This window comes from Meriones unguiculatus, chromosome 16, assembly GCF_030254825.1.
Source record: "Meriones unguiculatus strain TT.TT164.6M chromosome 16, Bangor_MerUng_6.1, whole genome shotgun sequence".
Classification (NCBI taxonomy): Eukaryota; Metazoa; Chordata; class Mammalia; order Rodentia; family Muridae; genus Meriones; species Meriones unguiculatus.
The window spans coordinates 29,329,471-29,344,521 of record NC_083363.1 but is presented as its reverse complement, the minus strand read 5'-3'; the positions used below and the strand labels follow the sequence as shown (position 1 = coordinate 29,344,521).

The following is a 15,051-nucleotide window of genomic DNA, read 5'->3' as shown; positions in this document are numbered from 1 at the left end:
GTAGGGGTGTGTGTCTTCAACATGGAAGAACCTGAGACACGGCTCAGGGAGAGTCCTTCCTAGCAGGAGTTTATTACCAGCTGCTAGATGGAGACTGCCCCCTGCAGGTGAGCAATAAGTGAGCTGTGCTGGGGCCTGCTCCTGGGACTGACTACTTGGGATGCAAGAGCTCCTGGCAGAAATGCATGAGCGGAGCCCCGAGGGACAAAGCTCTGGCACCTTGCCACTAGCTAAAGTGCATACTGTGGGCATATGACAGTCCTATAATCCCAGCACGTGGGAAGGTGAAATGAGTTTGAGGTCTGCCAGCATGCTTAAGTTCTAGGACAGCCTGGGCACTGGGTTTTAGGATGTTCTACCTTGGCTCAATGTGGTTAGGACCAGGGCAGCCAATCCGGCCAGCACGGCCTCACCCAAGCAGGAGGCTTGCCTAGGGGCTAGCTGGAGGCAGGAACCCGAGGACAGCTTGCGCAGCTGTGCTTGACTAGTGGGAGGGTGAGGAGTGGGGCAGCAATGTGGAACAGCTTGTAGGCAGAGAGAAGCTACTGTTCCTTCCAGGGCTGTTTCCATCCCAGGTGCTGAGCAGTGAGTGGAAGGTGATTGGCCAAGTGTTTGGGTGCTGGCTTCCCTTTACTTAGGGAAGGTACCACAGTTCACACTGGAGTGCTAGCTAAAACAGACACTGGCTGTTTGTTTGGTGGGGCCCTCCCTGTCTTAAAATGCTTCCACCTCTTGTCAAAGTCCCTTAGTCACTCCTGTCCAGTTCTACAAAGGAGGAAAATGAAGCCCTATTTGATAACCTGCCCAGATTACAAAGAATGTGGACAGGTGGGCTTGAGTGTCCAGCCTGCCTGGTCAAATCCTAGCCACACCCCCTAAGGGGGCCTGAGATCTATCCTGGCTGCTGAATCCCCCTGCCTGGACACACCTGATACTGCCTTTGCTCTCCTCAACCTTGACCAGGCTCCTCATGTGTCAGGAGACTGCCGCGATGCCAGGACTCTCCCCATCAATTGGGAAAGAGCCAGCCCCCCACCCCCACCCTCGTCACCTGTCTCTAACATCACTCACAGGTCATGTCATCAAATTCACGTTTTATTTTCCGTAGAAAGCCCCAGCCTCATCTACCCCAACCCAGGGCTACCGGAAAGTGGAGAAGGTCTGGGTGCCAGTGCAGGAAGCATAAGGAACCCCCCGGGAGCGAATCTGTAGGGTATGGAAGGTGAGGGGTGGGTTGGGGCCTGGCGAGCCAGGGTTCAGGGACTCTGTGTGGGGCTCCATCACGGTGATAGGGACCGCATAGATGAGCACCTGTGGCCGGTCCTCATGGCGCCTCAGTGTGCCCTTGACCAGGAGGTGCAGGATGCAGGAGAGGATGTCAGCGCTGCTGCACGCAGCTCCCCTGCCGAGGCTGCTGACTAGACCCCTGGGAGGACACGGGCCTTTCTGCCAAGCCTCCAGCACCTGATAGCAAGATCCGACGGGGAAACAACAGGTCAAAACCACCATGCTTACCGCTGTCCGCCTTCCGAGCCCACCACACACTGGAAGTCCTCAGCACAGCAAGCGCAGCCCAGCGTCATCCACCACACACTGACAGGGAGTCAGGCGCTTCAGCACCTCCTCCGGGCAGCACCCCAGTGGCCACAGCCACCACTGCCTACCAGATAGACGAGCCGGTCAATGTGCAAGCCCTCATCCCCGTGAGCCTTAAGGATTCGGACAACGAGGCAGTTTAGAAGGTTCCTTCTCTTCTCCAACTCCCGCTCCTCTTCATCCTCCGTCTTCAGGTACGTCTGAGGTGGGATGAGCCACACTGTGCCCCTCCTCGGTCTGGGTTCCTCACTGTCATCCCGAATCTTGAGTACCCCTGAAAGAGACATTGCCCACCTGGCTGCGGAGGGCCCGGAGACGCCACCCCTGGCTCAGAGCAGTACTCTTCGGCTCTGAGTACATACCTCCCGGTATATCCTTCTGCTCCTGGAGGTCCAAGGGGCCTCTTGAGGAGGTGAGAGGCCCAATTGCCCGATTAAGCACTTCTGGAGGGAGCTCAGAGAGAGCCCGCAGCCTCTCAACAGACACCACCTTGGGAGAGGTATGAAGCATTCAGGTCCTCCCCAGGGCTGACCCCAGGAGGACACATGTAAGGGGGGGGGGGGCAGAGTGAGTACAAAACACAGGCAGAGAGACAGGCCACCTTTAAGTCGTTGAAGTACAGCAGTAGCCACATCTGTACTGTGGACACATGCAGAAGCTGGTCACCGAACTGCACTTCCGCCCGGCCCTCCCACGTCCACTGCAGTCGTCTCTGTGGATCATTCTCTAAGCTGAGGTGGCTCCGACCTGGAGAAGTGCCAGGGGAGGGGAGGGGAAGAAGGCCACAGAGAAGGAAAGAAGGGGACACACACACCAGCTTCGCCTTGCTGGTCTCTGCAGTGCGCAGCCCCGGGCAGGACTTCTGGGCATGGTGGCGCCTGGTCTGAGCTTCCCTAAAAAGCCTTGGCTCTCAAGGAGCCAGCCTGTGGCAAGGAGGCTGCAGCCATGCCCTTTGAGTTATGCCCTTTGTTTTCAGAGGCTTGCCTTCCTGCCCGATGGGGCTCTGGTCTTCACCTGCTGCCATGCCCGGTCTAGAGTCTGACGTCAGCGAAGACTGAGAATATTCAGGAAGGAATCACACACCTACTTTTCTCTTCTGTTTTTTGTTGTTGTTGTTTTGTTTTTCCACACAGGGTCTCTCTATGTGGTTCAGGCTGGCCTAGAATTCACTCTGCAGACCAGGCTGGACTCAAACTCTGAAAGATCCAGTTGCCTCTGCCTCCAGAGCCCTGGGATTAATGGTGTACTCCACCATGCCTGGCCACACATCACTCCTAAGCTCTTTCTAGAGGACACCTGCCTCCATCTACCCAATTCCCACAGAGATTTCTGGGGTCTGGATTCCAGCAGCAACCCCACTTCCAGCTAAAACTTTAAGCTCCTCCATTTTTCCTCAGAGCCATCCTGTCCCACTAAGGGAATCTTACATCCTGGATCCTGTACCCTTGCACAAGGGCTTGTTGAGATGCCATCCAGGCTTCTAACTGTAGCACCTGCCTCTGCTCAGGTCCCTTTCCCAGCAGTCTGACCTGTCCCCACGCCCAAGCCCTCTTCCCAGTTGCTTACTCTTGCTGAAGAAGTCAGTGTAGTGGTTTAAAGCCCTCCTCAGGTGCGGGGGCAGGCACGTGGCAGGATTGAGCATGTGGCGGACGGAGGCAACAGGCCAGTAACGTGGAAACAGGACAAGCACACACACTTCTGGCATTGGACCTTCATAATAGTGCTCTTCCTCCTCCTCTTCTACCACAGCCATAGCTTCCGGCTCTCCAGCGGCATCTTCCTTCTCGCTCTGGGGCTGCTGCCCACTGTCTTCATGGGCCACCTGAAAGGGAACAGAGTTCACAGACGCCAACGGCCTCTCCCTTTCTGCTCCCTGTTCATTCCTGCTCTGGAGCCTACCTGTATCTTCTTTTCCGTGTCCTCCAGCTTCAGGAGCTCCCGATCGAGCTGCTGCAGCTGGTAAACATGGAACTGACGCTGCAGCTCCTCTGAGACGTTCAGGCTCTGCAGCATCTGCTGGGGGAAGCGGCTGGGGAAGCAGAGGCCGATCTGCTCCAGCACGGCCCCCTCCAGCCAGCTGGAGCCCACGCTCAGGAGACGGTCAGACATGTAGTGCCTGCAGCAAACACAGCAGGGTCAGGTCTCAGTGGGGGCCAGCAGGACCCGGGTTCTTACTCTGGTCTGCCTCTCTGTCAGATTCAGGCCCTACGAGCTGGCCTTCCCCTGAAACAGCCAGCCTGCCTTCCCTGTGTCCTCCTCAACAGATCTGAACTCACTGGTAGTAATGCTCAAAGGTGGTGGCTATCTCCAGGGTGGAGAAAATCGAGACAGACTCCAGGCATCGCTGCAAATGTGCCAGCATCTCCATTCCCCGGGCTCCACCCATCCTGCTGCCTTGGATCCGCTGGTCAATGTGCCGAGCAAATTGCTCACACACCTGAGTGGGAGAGAGCAGAGGAAAAGCACGAGTGAGCCAGTGAATGGAAGAGTGAGAAGGGCTGAGAAGGTGGACATGCATGACCCTCACCCTCTGCAGGAGGTACCGGGGATGGGGTCAGCCAAGACTAAAGAGCACACACAGCACCACGGGGCTACGGCCTCGGCCTGACAGGCACTTTCATTAACAGTTACGCAGATCAGCAATATCAACAAACTGGAAAGTCAGTTTCCTCCCACACTGTGTCTCCACAGCAAACAGTTTTTTAAAACAGGGTAATCAACCGGGCATGGTAGCATATGTCTTGAGAGATGGGTGCAGAAGGATTAGGAATTAAGGAGGGCACTGCCCTATCGAGCTCAGGACCCTGGGTTCAACCCGCAAAGACAGGGATAAAGGCACATGCCTGAAGTTCCAGCACCCAGGAAATAGAGGCAAGGGGATCAGAAGTTCAAAGTCATTCCTGGGCTACCTAGTGAGTTTAAGACCAGCCTCGGAGACCCCTTCTTTGAAAACAGCTGGCTGTGGCCGCTCACACCCTTAATTCCTGCACTTGGGAAGCATAGGCAGGTAGACCTCTGAGTTCAAGGCCAAGAGGCCAATCAGAGAGACGTGCTGAGACTCTCTAAGGCTCTATCCTAACACGGTGCATGGTGATCTTCCCTGGTTCTCCGTATATGCTCACATACAACAGACCCGCTCATTGCAGGAGAGACCGAGGTGGCCCTCCCTGGGGAGGCGGGAGAGGTCCCGGTGAGATACGGGAAGCAGCTCACATGGACAGTTCTGAGGAAAGGGAGCTTCAGCAGGGCACCAGCGCAGCCGTTCTGCATCGCCAGCAGGAAGGGCGCTCGTGGCCCAAACAGCTCAGAGCTTGACTTCTGCAGGTCGTGAAAGCGCTCGCAGTAGAGGGGCACAAAGTCGTCAGCCTTCCAGGATGAGGTCAGAAAGTTGTTCATCTGGAAGGAAGGGGCAGGGGCATGAAGAGGCAGCCGTTACGGGCCGTCACAGTGCCGTCACAGTGCCGTAGCCCCCGACCCCGCACTTGCTGCCTCTTACCTGCTCCTCCACCACAGACCTCCAGCAACGAGTCAGGTTTTTCATGATGTTGTTTGGAAGGCCACGGGTGGCCAAGGAGCCCCAGTCATGGCTCCTATTTCTGCCCTCTGTGGAGAGAGAAAAGAGGCAGAGGCAAGGACAGACAGTCTCTCAACTCCCCCAGGGCTAGCCCTGAAGGCCTTTCCAACATGCTGTCCCTCAAAGTGCTGCTGCTGGCTGGGTTGGCAAAGGAGCCAGATAGTCCGAGCATGTAGGCCTGAGGCGGGGCTAGGATTTGGGAGCTCACGAGTGGGGGCCGAATTCCTGCCGGAATCCCTGTACTCACTGAGTTGGGAGATGGCTGCCTCAGAGGGCTCCACATGGACCAGCAGGTGGGTGAGGCGGCGGACCCGTGAGGAGAAAGCCGCGGCTCGGCTCTGGGGATTGTGGGCCGCGTCCCTGCACTCCAGGAACTGATCCAGCAGCCAGCCCAGGGGGCTGGTGCTGTCCTCATCTGGAGGTTGAGGAAAAAAGAAACCAAGGGATCGGTTGTCTCCCGGGAAGCAGAGGTGTTGAGCTGAACGAGGGACAGAGAAAACAACCAGACAGAACGACACAAAAGAGGTACAGCCCTGCCTGGAAACAGAGGGGGCGAGGGTGTTCTAGTACACAAGTCCCGAAAGGCAAAGAGCAGAACCCAGGCACATCCAGTTCAGGGGAGGGCTGAGGAGCTGGGTGGGGGACAGGCGAGGCGGTTACCGGGAGAAGTGATGTTCTGCACCAGGGGGCTGACCAGCGCCTCCCAGCAGGTCTTGCCCAGTGCTTGGGCGGCCTCGGCATCGGGGAGGAAGCGGTCAGCAAAATTCAGCTCCTGGCGCAGAGCCCCATTTAGCCTGGGGAGGAAAAGGAAGAGACTCAGGCCCTAAGGCTTAGGTTATTCAGCATGCATCAAGAACCCAGCCCAGCACCCAAAGAAGTGTTTCAGAAGAGCCCTGGACTGCTAACAGGATAACCCACTCCCAGCGTTCAGAGATATCTATCATCTTTTCTTCCCATCATCCCAAAGGCTTTGCCCTTCCCGGGCCCTATAACAGATCTGTCTCCTGGCCCCCTAAGCACCCCACCCCATAATTCATTCACTGCTCCTCCATGCAGACACACAGGCAAGCTCTCAATACCTGGAACTCAGGTGCAGGAGGCTCCGGCGATCCTCCCCTATGTCCTGGCTCCAAGCTTGCGACCGAACCATGTAGAAGAGGCGCGTGTGCCGGCACAGCAGCTCTCGGAACACTGGCCAGAAGGTAGGCTTGGGGCCCAGGACCTCCAGTCCCCGGATGCGCGTGTCAATGCCCCCCTGTTATACACGAGACCCGGTTTTTTGCTAGCCGCACACCTTCCTCGGCATAGGCTGGGGTTGGTTACACTTCAAGCTTTAACCGGTTGAACTACCCCAGACCCAGGCTCGAGACAGACAAAGGGCATCAGGCTGAGCGCTGGTGTGGGATAGTTTGGTGCGGGACATCTGGGTTTCATCCTCCTGCTGGGGGCTCAGAGACCCACACCAGGAGCCACAGCTCACCTGCTGGCAGCGCTTTATGTGAATCTGGATGACGGGCCAGAAGCGGGTCAGGTTCTCCAGCAGGATCACTCGGCTGTCATATGGCGTCACGTTCACCTAGTGAGGAGCAGAGAGGGCTGTCACCTCCACAGGTACAGACGGAACAGCTAGTAACAGCCACATCAGCCCCAGCCTATTTGCAGACCCCTCCTTCCTCCACCCCAGGGACACACAGGGCTCCTGACCACAGGGCTCTGGTGCCACTCCCACTGCTCTATGCCTAACGCCATCACAGAGGATAACAGACCAGTTTGTGTGGGGCTCACGATGGGTAAGCGTTAGGAGTTGGACGGGAAGAGAGATCTGGCAAAGTGTGGGCTGACGGCACAGGGGTCCCTACCGAGTTGAGTTCTGTATTAACGGAGTTGACGCTGTCACCCCCGAATACCACCACCAAGGCCGGCATGTAGCTTGAGTCCTCCCTAGCCACCAGTAGAATTAGCTGCCTGGGAGCAGGGAAGAAAAGCCATTGGGAACCGGAACCTGTCATGTCCTCGCTCAAGGACCCGCCACGAGTGTGGCAGGACAAACGTAGGGCCGAGTATGCATGTGGGAGCTCAGTACCTGATGAGGACATCCTGGTGCATGTGCAAGGTGATGGTGTGGGAGCCAGCGCTGCCACTGGACTCCCAGTAGGTTCTGGGGTTGCGGTCCGTCAGCCTGCAGGCCTGGTGTGGGTTGGAGGACACCTCCACTCTCTCACAGTACCTGTTTTTCTTCATTTCCGCACTGGAGCCTGGGGGAAAGTGGGATGAGGTGCAGGTCACAGCAAAGCAGGTATAGAGGGGGAAATGGGTGAACTGACTAGTTCAGGGACAGACACTAACCTTGGCACAGGTATCTGAGGAACACATCAAAGAAAGGGATTTGAATGGGCCGGCGGGTTCGTCTGTGGTCTTCAATCTGGCCCAGGGCCATCTGGAGTGGGAACAGCAGAGAAAGGTGGGTACACGGAGGGACACCAGGCTCGTGCAGACACAGACAGAGGAAAGGTGAAACAGTTAAGGGAACAAACGCCCCCAGGCTCACTCAAGCCAGCTTGCTATTGTGGACTTCGGGACCGCATCCCCTTCCCCTGCCACTGCTCAGGATCCACGTTCTGACGCAGCTCAGAACCTCGACTTCACCCTGCCCTTCCTCCTGACCTGGATGCAGCCGCCCAGGATGTTGGTGAGGAGCTTCCGGTAGAGGTGCGCGTGCTTCTCACACTTGAACACCATATCCCGCAGCTCCTGAGCCAACTCCAGTTTCCCTAGGTTCTTTTCCAGGGCCTTGGAGATGGCATCTCGGGCTCCCAGCTGGTTTAGTATCACTGCATAGTCCCGGCTCGTGGAGGTCAAGCGGTGCAGGAAAAAGATTAGTTCCTGGAGCACCTGCGGGCAGGGGGATGTCAAGGGGCCGGTGAGGAAGGGGGAATGCACGGGCTGCATGGAGAGCTGTGGTGATGATACAGGCCCACTCTGTGCTGGGAGCTAAGCAGGACAGTGTGTGGAAGAAAGTGACAGGGTGGGAGAGACAGAAAACCCAGGTGGAGTTAGAGAATCAAGTACAAACCAGTGGAAAGAGCCTTCTTGCCCTTTTGGGGTTCTTGGCCACTGAGTATGTGGGGAACAGTTACAGAGAACCCTGGGCTCTTTGGTTCAGATGTGGCTGCTAAGAACCAGTGGTGGGCTGTCAATCCAGCCCAGGCACTGAAGAGGGCCAGAAGGGAATGGAGAATTTGTTTGTGGACCCTCAGTGAGTCTAGCCTGGAAACTGAAGGCATTAACTTGGGGTAAGTAACACCCCAGGTTGTGTTACCCTTGGGGTGCATAGAGAGGCACGGGACGGATGCGTAAACACAGGTCACCAGCAAGGAGTGCGGCAGAGGACCCTAAGATAACAGAAACGGGTGGGAGGCAGAATTCTCGATGAACGCCTTGGGAATTCATCATAGAGACAGGTAGCCTATTTGGTAAGAACCAGGGCAGCAAGACACATTGCCTTAAAAAAGGGGGTGGGGGTGGTGCTGGTGACAGGGGTCGATGGTTAAGAACACTGGCTCAATGCTAACACTGTGACCTTTGACTGTTCTTTGACCCTGAGGACTTCTGTACCCAGGAAATTCTGCTCCCCCTCACTCCCCTTCCTCTTTAATTCATTTTCATTGTATGTGCATGAGTGTTTGCCTGCACGTATGTATTACCCGTGTGCACGTGGCACCCACGGAGACTAGAAGGTGGTGTCGGATCCCCCGGAACTAGAGTGACAGGTGGTCGTGGATTGCCTTGTGGGTGCTAAGAACTGAGCCTGGGTCTTCTGAAAGAGCAGTGAGAGACGGCTCCAGCCTCTTCCCCTTCCTCTTAAAGGCCTGGCTAAGAAGTAGCTCTTTTTAGCCAGCTCCTCTGGAGCTCTGGTTTCTACTTTCACAAGGAGGCCCAGGATGGCTATGTAAATTAGCTCGGGTGGGTTACCAGCAAGGAGCGCGGCAGGGGACACTGAGACAATAGAAACCGGGTGGGGGGCAGAATTCTCAACGAACACCTTGTGTCATTTTTGATTTGTGAACTTGGTGAATGTATATTGTCTATTTTTTAAAAAAAAAAATAAAATTTCTTTCTAAAAGCAAGAACACAAAGGCTCTATCAGCCCAGGGGTCTGCCTCACTGGTGTCCACCCCCTTCCAACACCTCCCCCGAGTGGGCCAGGGTTACCTCTCGGTCGGTGTCGGGGGACCGAAGGCAGACCATGCAGGCATCCATGCCCTCATGCCAGGGCAGGAACAGCGCCTCAGGGAAGTTCACCAGCTGCATCAAGATTCTAGAGGGAAGAGACAGGAAGGGGAAGGCAGAGAGATACCGAGCCGGCCTGAGGCCTTCCTCTGCCCAAACCTACCCTGCACTGTGCCCTCACCTCAGCACGGCCAGGTGCAGGGCCTTGTTGGTGGCTGGAGTGTCCAGACTCTGCATCAGTGCGAGGAAAGGCCGGGGCTGCCGCTGGAGCTGCAGCAGGCATGCTTTGACCTCATTTTCCTTGGGGGCCTCAGAGCTGAGGGCTTGCACCAGATCCACAAGGAGCTTCCCGAATGGGCCCAAGCCGTCCACCAGAGGCTGCAGAGCAGGGCTGGCACTCTGAGAGGGGTGTTCTTTTGCTCCGGGAACAAAGGTGTGGTACGTGTGTCAGGCAGCTCATGACCACCTGTAATTCCAACTCCCAAGGATCTCACACCCTTATTTAGCCTCCTGGGGGACCTGCACTCACACACACACAAACCCACACCCGCACACATGCATCTACTGAAAAATGAAATCTTATAAAAACAAAAACTGGTCATGGTGGTTCATGCTTGTAATCCCAGGGCTGAACCGGTAGAGACAGCTAGCCTATTTGGCAAGAACCAGGACAGCAAGAGACATTTCCTTTAAAAGGGGGGTGGTGCTGGAGACATGGGTCAAGAGTTAAGAACACTGGCTGATCTCTGGGTTCAATTCCCAGCACCCACTTGGCAGCTTTCTTCTGAAACTTCAAGCCCCCCCCCCCCAGATCCAATGCCTTCTTTTGGCCTCTGTGGACACTGCATGCACCCAGAACACAGACACACACAGGGACACACCCATATGCACGCAATAAAACTCTTTTTTTTTTTTTTTTTAATTTGGCTTGGTAGTTTTTGAGACAAGGTTTTTGTATAGCACTGGCTGTCCTGAGAATCACTATACAGACAGGCTGGCCTCAGACCTAGACATCTGCATGAGCCACCTTGCTTGGCTAAAATAAAATTAAATAAATAAACGGTAGCTGAAGAACCACATCTGTAATTGTCCTCTGCTTTAAACACACACACACACATACACACACACGTTTCTAGGATTCTGGGTATCTCACACAAGATGGCACAGTGGCACCACAGTGGAGCCGCCCCTGTGAGGACACTTTCCCAAAGGCGGGTCTCTCAGCCGCCATCTGCAGGGCACTCACCATCAGATTCCTGAGGTGAGGCTTCCGCTCTGAACGGGAAGATACCTTGCTGGGCACCTAGCAGATATGGGAAGCCTAGGTGCCCTGCCAGGCCTTTGGGCCCGTACTTCCTGTAGACATAGCAGCTGAACAGGTCCCTCAGAGCACTGTCATCAAGCTGTGGAGGGAGAGACAGCAGCAGGTGCTGGGCCAAGTCAACGGGCATGGTCAGTTCAGGCAGGATCTCTTCATTCAGAACGTGCTGCGGGGAGAGAGACAGCCTGCAGGCAACCGGATAAGCAGAGAGGAACGGGGCTCTCTCTACACACACTCCCCATCCCGAACCCCTCAGAGCCGACAGCCCACCGACACTTGCATCCCTGAGCGTTCCAGACCCCCCTCCTCCCCCATGGGCCTCCACTTCCCCTCCCAAGCTTTCCTAAGGTGACAGTCCAGACCTGCTGGGGACGCTCGTGAGGAGTGCCTACCTCCCTGCCCAGGCTGTCCTGCAGGAACTGCACAGCCTGCTGGCGGTCAGCTGCGGTCAGCTTCTTGATGAAGAAGAGGAGCTCCCACCACTCAGCCTGGGTCAGGTGCTCGCTCTCTTCAGAGTTCTCCTCCTCAGGAACCACGAAAGGCATGGCGAAGAGCTCGGTGATGGGCTTCCAGCGGCGGGCGGGCGGCGCTGTGAAAATGGGGTGTGTCACTGCCGGCCCAGGTGGACCACTGCTGCTCAGCTCGGAGCTGACCCCTCCCGGAGCTCACCTATACCAAAGGCTCCGCTGGCCACTGGCCCAGGGTACTCAGCAGCTTCAAACACCTCCTCAATATCTTCCTCAAAGCCCAAGATCTCAACCATGTGCCAGTGTACCCAATAGGTGCGGCCTGTTGACTCCCAGAACACCTGGAGAATGGGGTGGGGGAGGGGAGAAGAGGGCCTGCTACTGACCAGCCGAGGCCAACAGAGCTGGCTCACCGCGACCACCCCCAAACAGCCAAACATTCGTATATAGAATATCGGCAGCCTCTTCTTCCTCTTTTGCAATGGACTCTACTTCCGCTCTCCTTTTACCCTAATTTTCTCCTTTATTTCTGATTTTATTTCCTTTCAGATGGAGTCTCACGTAGGCCAGACTGGCTTCAACATTGCTATGTAGCCAAGGCTGGCCCTGAACTCCTGATCTTCCTTCCTCTCTCTCCCTCCCAAGGACTGGGATTACACACTTGTGCTGGGATTACAAACTTGTACCATGCAATTCTGATCTATCAGTTTCTTCTTGGGCTTCCTAAGAGGCCTCCAAATAGCCCTTTCAACTGCTGATACCTTTGCCCTTTTGACATTAATTGATACATATATATATATATATTTACATTTGTATACATGTATTCCCGCGCAGAAGGCTCAGGTACATGTGCCCTACCCGGAATAAGTCTTTCACAGAGTCCCACCTACTGAGCAACACTCACCTGCACGGGGGGCATGCCATTGTTGCCCTGTCGGAACACGCCCTCATCCCCGGCAGTGATCTCTTCGTAATTTTCCAGCATCCGTACCCGCATTCCTGGCTGCAGCTTGTCTCGCACATACAGGGCATAGGTATTATCACTCGCAAACTCGGCGCGGGGGCGAAAGCGCTTTGACCTCCTCCGGATGTGCTGGCCGTGGGGCTGGGAGAATTCATCTGCCGGCTGAGGCTGGAAAATGGAAGAGGAGGACCGCGCCAACCTCCCCAGCCTGCTCGAGTCCCAGTCCCAGCGCATGGCCTGCACCAGCTCGGAGATCAGCGTGCCCATGGCCATACTGAATTCCAGTTCCAGCCGGCCCCTCCCTGCATTCAGCTCCTCGGGAACAAAACTGTTCTGGGCTGCTTGTTCCTGGGTACTGTCGTTCAGCTGATCCAGGAGGAAGGTGACCTGCAGGTAGCATTTCACCAGGGAGAAGAGCAGCCGTCCTGGGACCTGTAGGACACACCTTTGGTCTCCAGCATCCTGTCTCACCTTTTGTCCCTCCTTCCACAGTATCCTCTGTGGCAAGACCACAGTTCCCATTATCCCATAGCCTCACAAGATACCTGTGGCAGCTGAATGCCCTCAAAAGACATGGGGTGCTCTGGGAGAGTAGCCTGTGCGAAGAGGGCTAGCAGGGCACAGCGGCTGTCAAAATCCAGGTGTTTTTCAATAGCCTCTTGTTGGCTCAGTGACAGAAGGATCTGGGTCCGGGTCCCTGGAAGCCATGCCTCCAATCAGAATCAGTTCCCTAGGCTCACTCTTTCAGGCATCTCTCCTAGTCTTCTACTTAATAACAATCCTTCGCCAGAACTCATCCGGGATGACATATTTTGTTGATTTGCTTCAGAGCCAAAGTTTACTATCACACACACACACACACACACACACACACACACACACACACGCTCTCTCTCTCTGCAACAGTCTAAGCCCTTCTGCATCAAAAGCTAATGGATTAATGCATTCCTGCTTTATTCAGTCTTTTTCCTCCCTCCCCCACAAACATTCCCACCCCCGACCCACGCCCACTTTTCCCCTTCCACCTTAAAGCAATGACAACGGAACCCTTACGTACTGATGAGGTCTGAAGGTCCTGCAACAGCGTCCTGTGACTCCCTGAGCCGACCCAGACCCTCTCCTGCTCTCCCTTCTTCCCCAGACTGCCCCTCACCAGCATCCTGGGAGGAGAGAGCCTGGATCATCCGGCCTGCACTCCAGCGGATCTGATAATCAGGACTACTCAACATATGCATGAGCAAGTCCAGGACCCTGGGGTCTTTGAAGACTCCGATGAGGGGTTCGATGCTGGCATACGCGCTGAGGACGTGGACAGTGTGCAGGAGGGCCGCAGGAGGGTCGGTGTCCACGCACTCCTTCAGCTGCCGAAGGGCCCTCTGAATCAAGGACTTCACGTCTGTTTCCATCTCCCCCAGCACAGATTTGTCGAGGGCGCCGGCCTCTGCAGACTCCTGGGAAGGCCTGATGACTTGGCCATCCTCCCCCAGCATCTTGTGGCAGTTGGCATAGATCTCATCGTCAGACATCCATAGCAGGATATGCTCGGCCTTGCAGTCCACTTGGCTAGGGTCCCCTTCCCCATCATCTCCGCGCCTGAGGATGAGCCAGCGGATCTGATACTCAGGGTGCCCATCGTGGCCTACCCGCTGTCGGATCAGTTCATCCGGATACGCATGCAAGCCAGGCCCCAGGGGCACCCTGAATTCCCTGTAGCGTAGCTCCCCCACCATCCTGGCACCTGAGACACACAAGGAAGAGAGAAAAGGCAAGCTGAAGTGAGAGGGGAGGTCCAAAAATCAGGGCATCCAGGTGTTGGAGGAGCAAATGCAGCAACAGCTGTTAGGCCGGGTGGGGTAAAGCTAGGCCTGCTTCCGGTTGAGTGAGACCAGGACTGGGCAGAACAGTGAGGAGTTTGTTCTTCAAGAACAGATTCTCGGAGCTAAAAGGTCTCCAGGGCTTGCAGCCTCAAGTGGGGTGGATTCGGAATGACCGGAGGGGCGGGGACATAGGGCAGTGTTGGATTTACAAATGAAGCCCAAGATCCTGGGACAGATAAAGGTAATTTAGGGGAAACGGGTGTGTGAAGGCACAGGATTGTGTAGGAGAAGGGATGCAATCTCTAAATTGAAGCTCTGGTTTGTAAGGCCCAAAGGCACTGACGGTGAAATGGCCATCAGCAATGCATGATGGGCTGGGAGAACGGGAAGGAATGGAGACATCCATGACCAGAGCAACTGAAGAGGGGCTGGGGAAAGCCGCGAGGCCAGGGGAAGGGTGCACCCGGGGGTCCTATGAATAACTGGCGCGAGGCTAGGTGGATGGAAACCAAAAACTGAGAGGGTGGGGAGCGGTGGGATAGGATTGGGGTGGGGTAGGCCCAATAAAGGAGAGTCCCGAAGCATGGTGGGGAAGAGGCTCCGCGGGCGATCGGAAGCCCAGAATAGGGGCAGGGGTCGCGGCGGGGCTCTGGCCACCTCAGATGTCCGCCGGGATCCTTGCGCGAGGCCTGTCCTTTGCAGAGCTAGGGACGCACGGCTCACGATGGCGGCTGCGGCGCTGGCGAATGTTTGGGCCCCGCCCGGGCCCCCTGAAGGGGGTCGAGGTGCAGAGGAGGGGGCGTGCCTCTGCAGTAGACAGGCGGGCAGAGGGCGTGGCCTGTGGGGATTTCTCACCGCGCGCCGGCGCACTGCCGACTGCAGGGCGGAGCCTAGCCCCAGCTGGGGCCAGGAAAGCTCCCAGGCTCTCCCGCCTGCACCCCGGCACCGCTCGTTTCCGCCCGATCTAGCGGAAACCCGGAGGCCCGGGGCCAGCGGCGGGCGGAGTCGCCGGTGCCACCTCGACGACGCGCTCCTCCAGCACCGCACCGCCCTTTCCTCTTCCTTTTAGTCGTCCTTCCTGC

The 15,051-nt window shown here is 56.2% G+C and overlaps 1 protein-coding gene across 2 annotated transcripts; it reads right to left on the bottom strand.

Annotated features, from left to right (window-relative positions):
* Nucleotides 1-1,077: 1,077 nt before the first annotated feature.
* Nucleotides 1,078-13,882, bottom strand: Cul7 (cullin 7). Of its 2 annotated transcripts, none has more exons than XM_021640148.2 (25): nucleotides 13,210-13,882; nucleotides 12,698-12,849; nucleotides 12,093-12,584; nucleotides 11,391-11,529; nucleotides 11,114-11,310; nucleotides 10,647-10,887; nucleotides 9,582-9,819; nucleotides 9,383-9,488; nucleotides 7,835-8,062; nucleotides 7,517-7,607; nucleotides 7,254-7,425; nucleotides 7,030-7,135; nucleotides 6,651-6,746; nucleotides 6,250-6,425; nucleotides 5,831-5,964; nucleotides 5,418-5,585; nucleotides 5,093-5,199; nucleotides 4,810-4,992; nucleotides 3,873-4,033; nucleotides 3,496-3,712; nucleotides 3,163-3,418; nucleotides 2,198-2,343; nucleotides 1,959-2,085; nucleotides 1,665-1,870; nucleotides 1,078-1,464 (listed from the first exon to the last, which is right to left on the bottom strand). In XM_021640148.2, the coding sequence occupies exons 1-25, from the start codon at nucleotides 13,880-13,882 to the stop codon at nucleotides 1,141-1,143; spliced, it is 5,136 nt and encodes a 1,711-aa protein (XP_021495823.1). In that variant the 3' UTR covers nucleotides 1,078-1,140. The 2 variants fall into 2 exon arrangements, with proteins under 2 accessions (XP_021495823.1, XP_021495824.1); XM_021640149.2 differs by having other exon boundaries at nucleotides 9,582-9,813.
* Nucleotides 13,883-15,051: the final 1,169 nt, after the last annotated feature.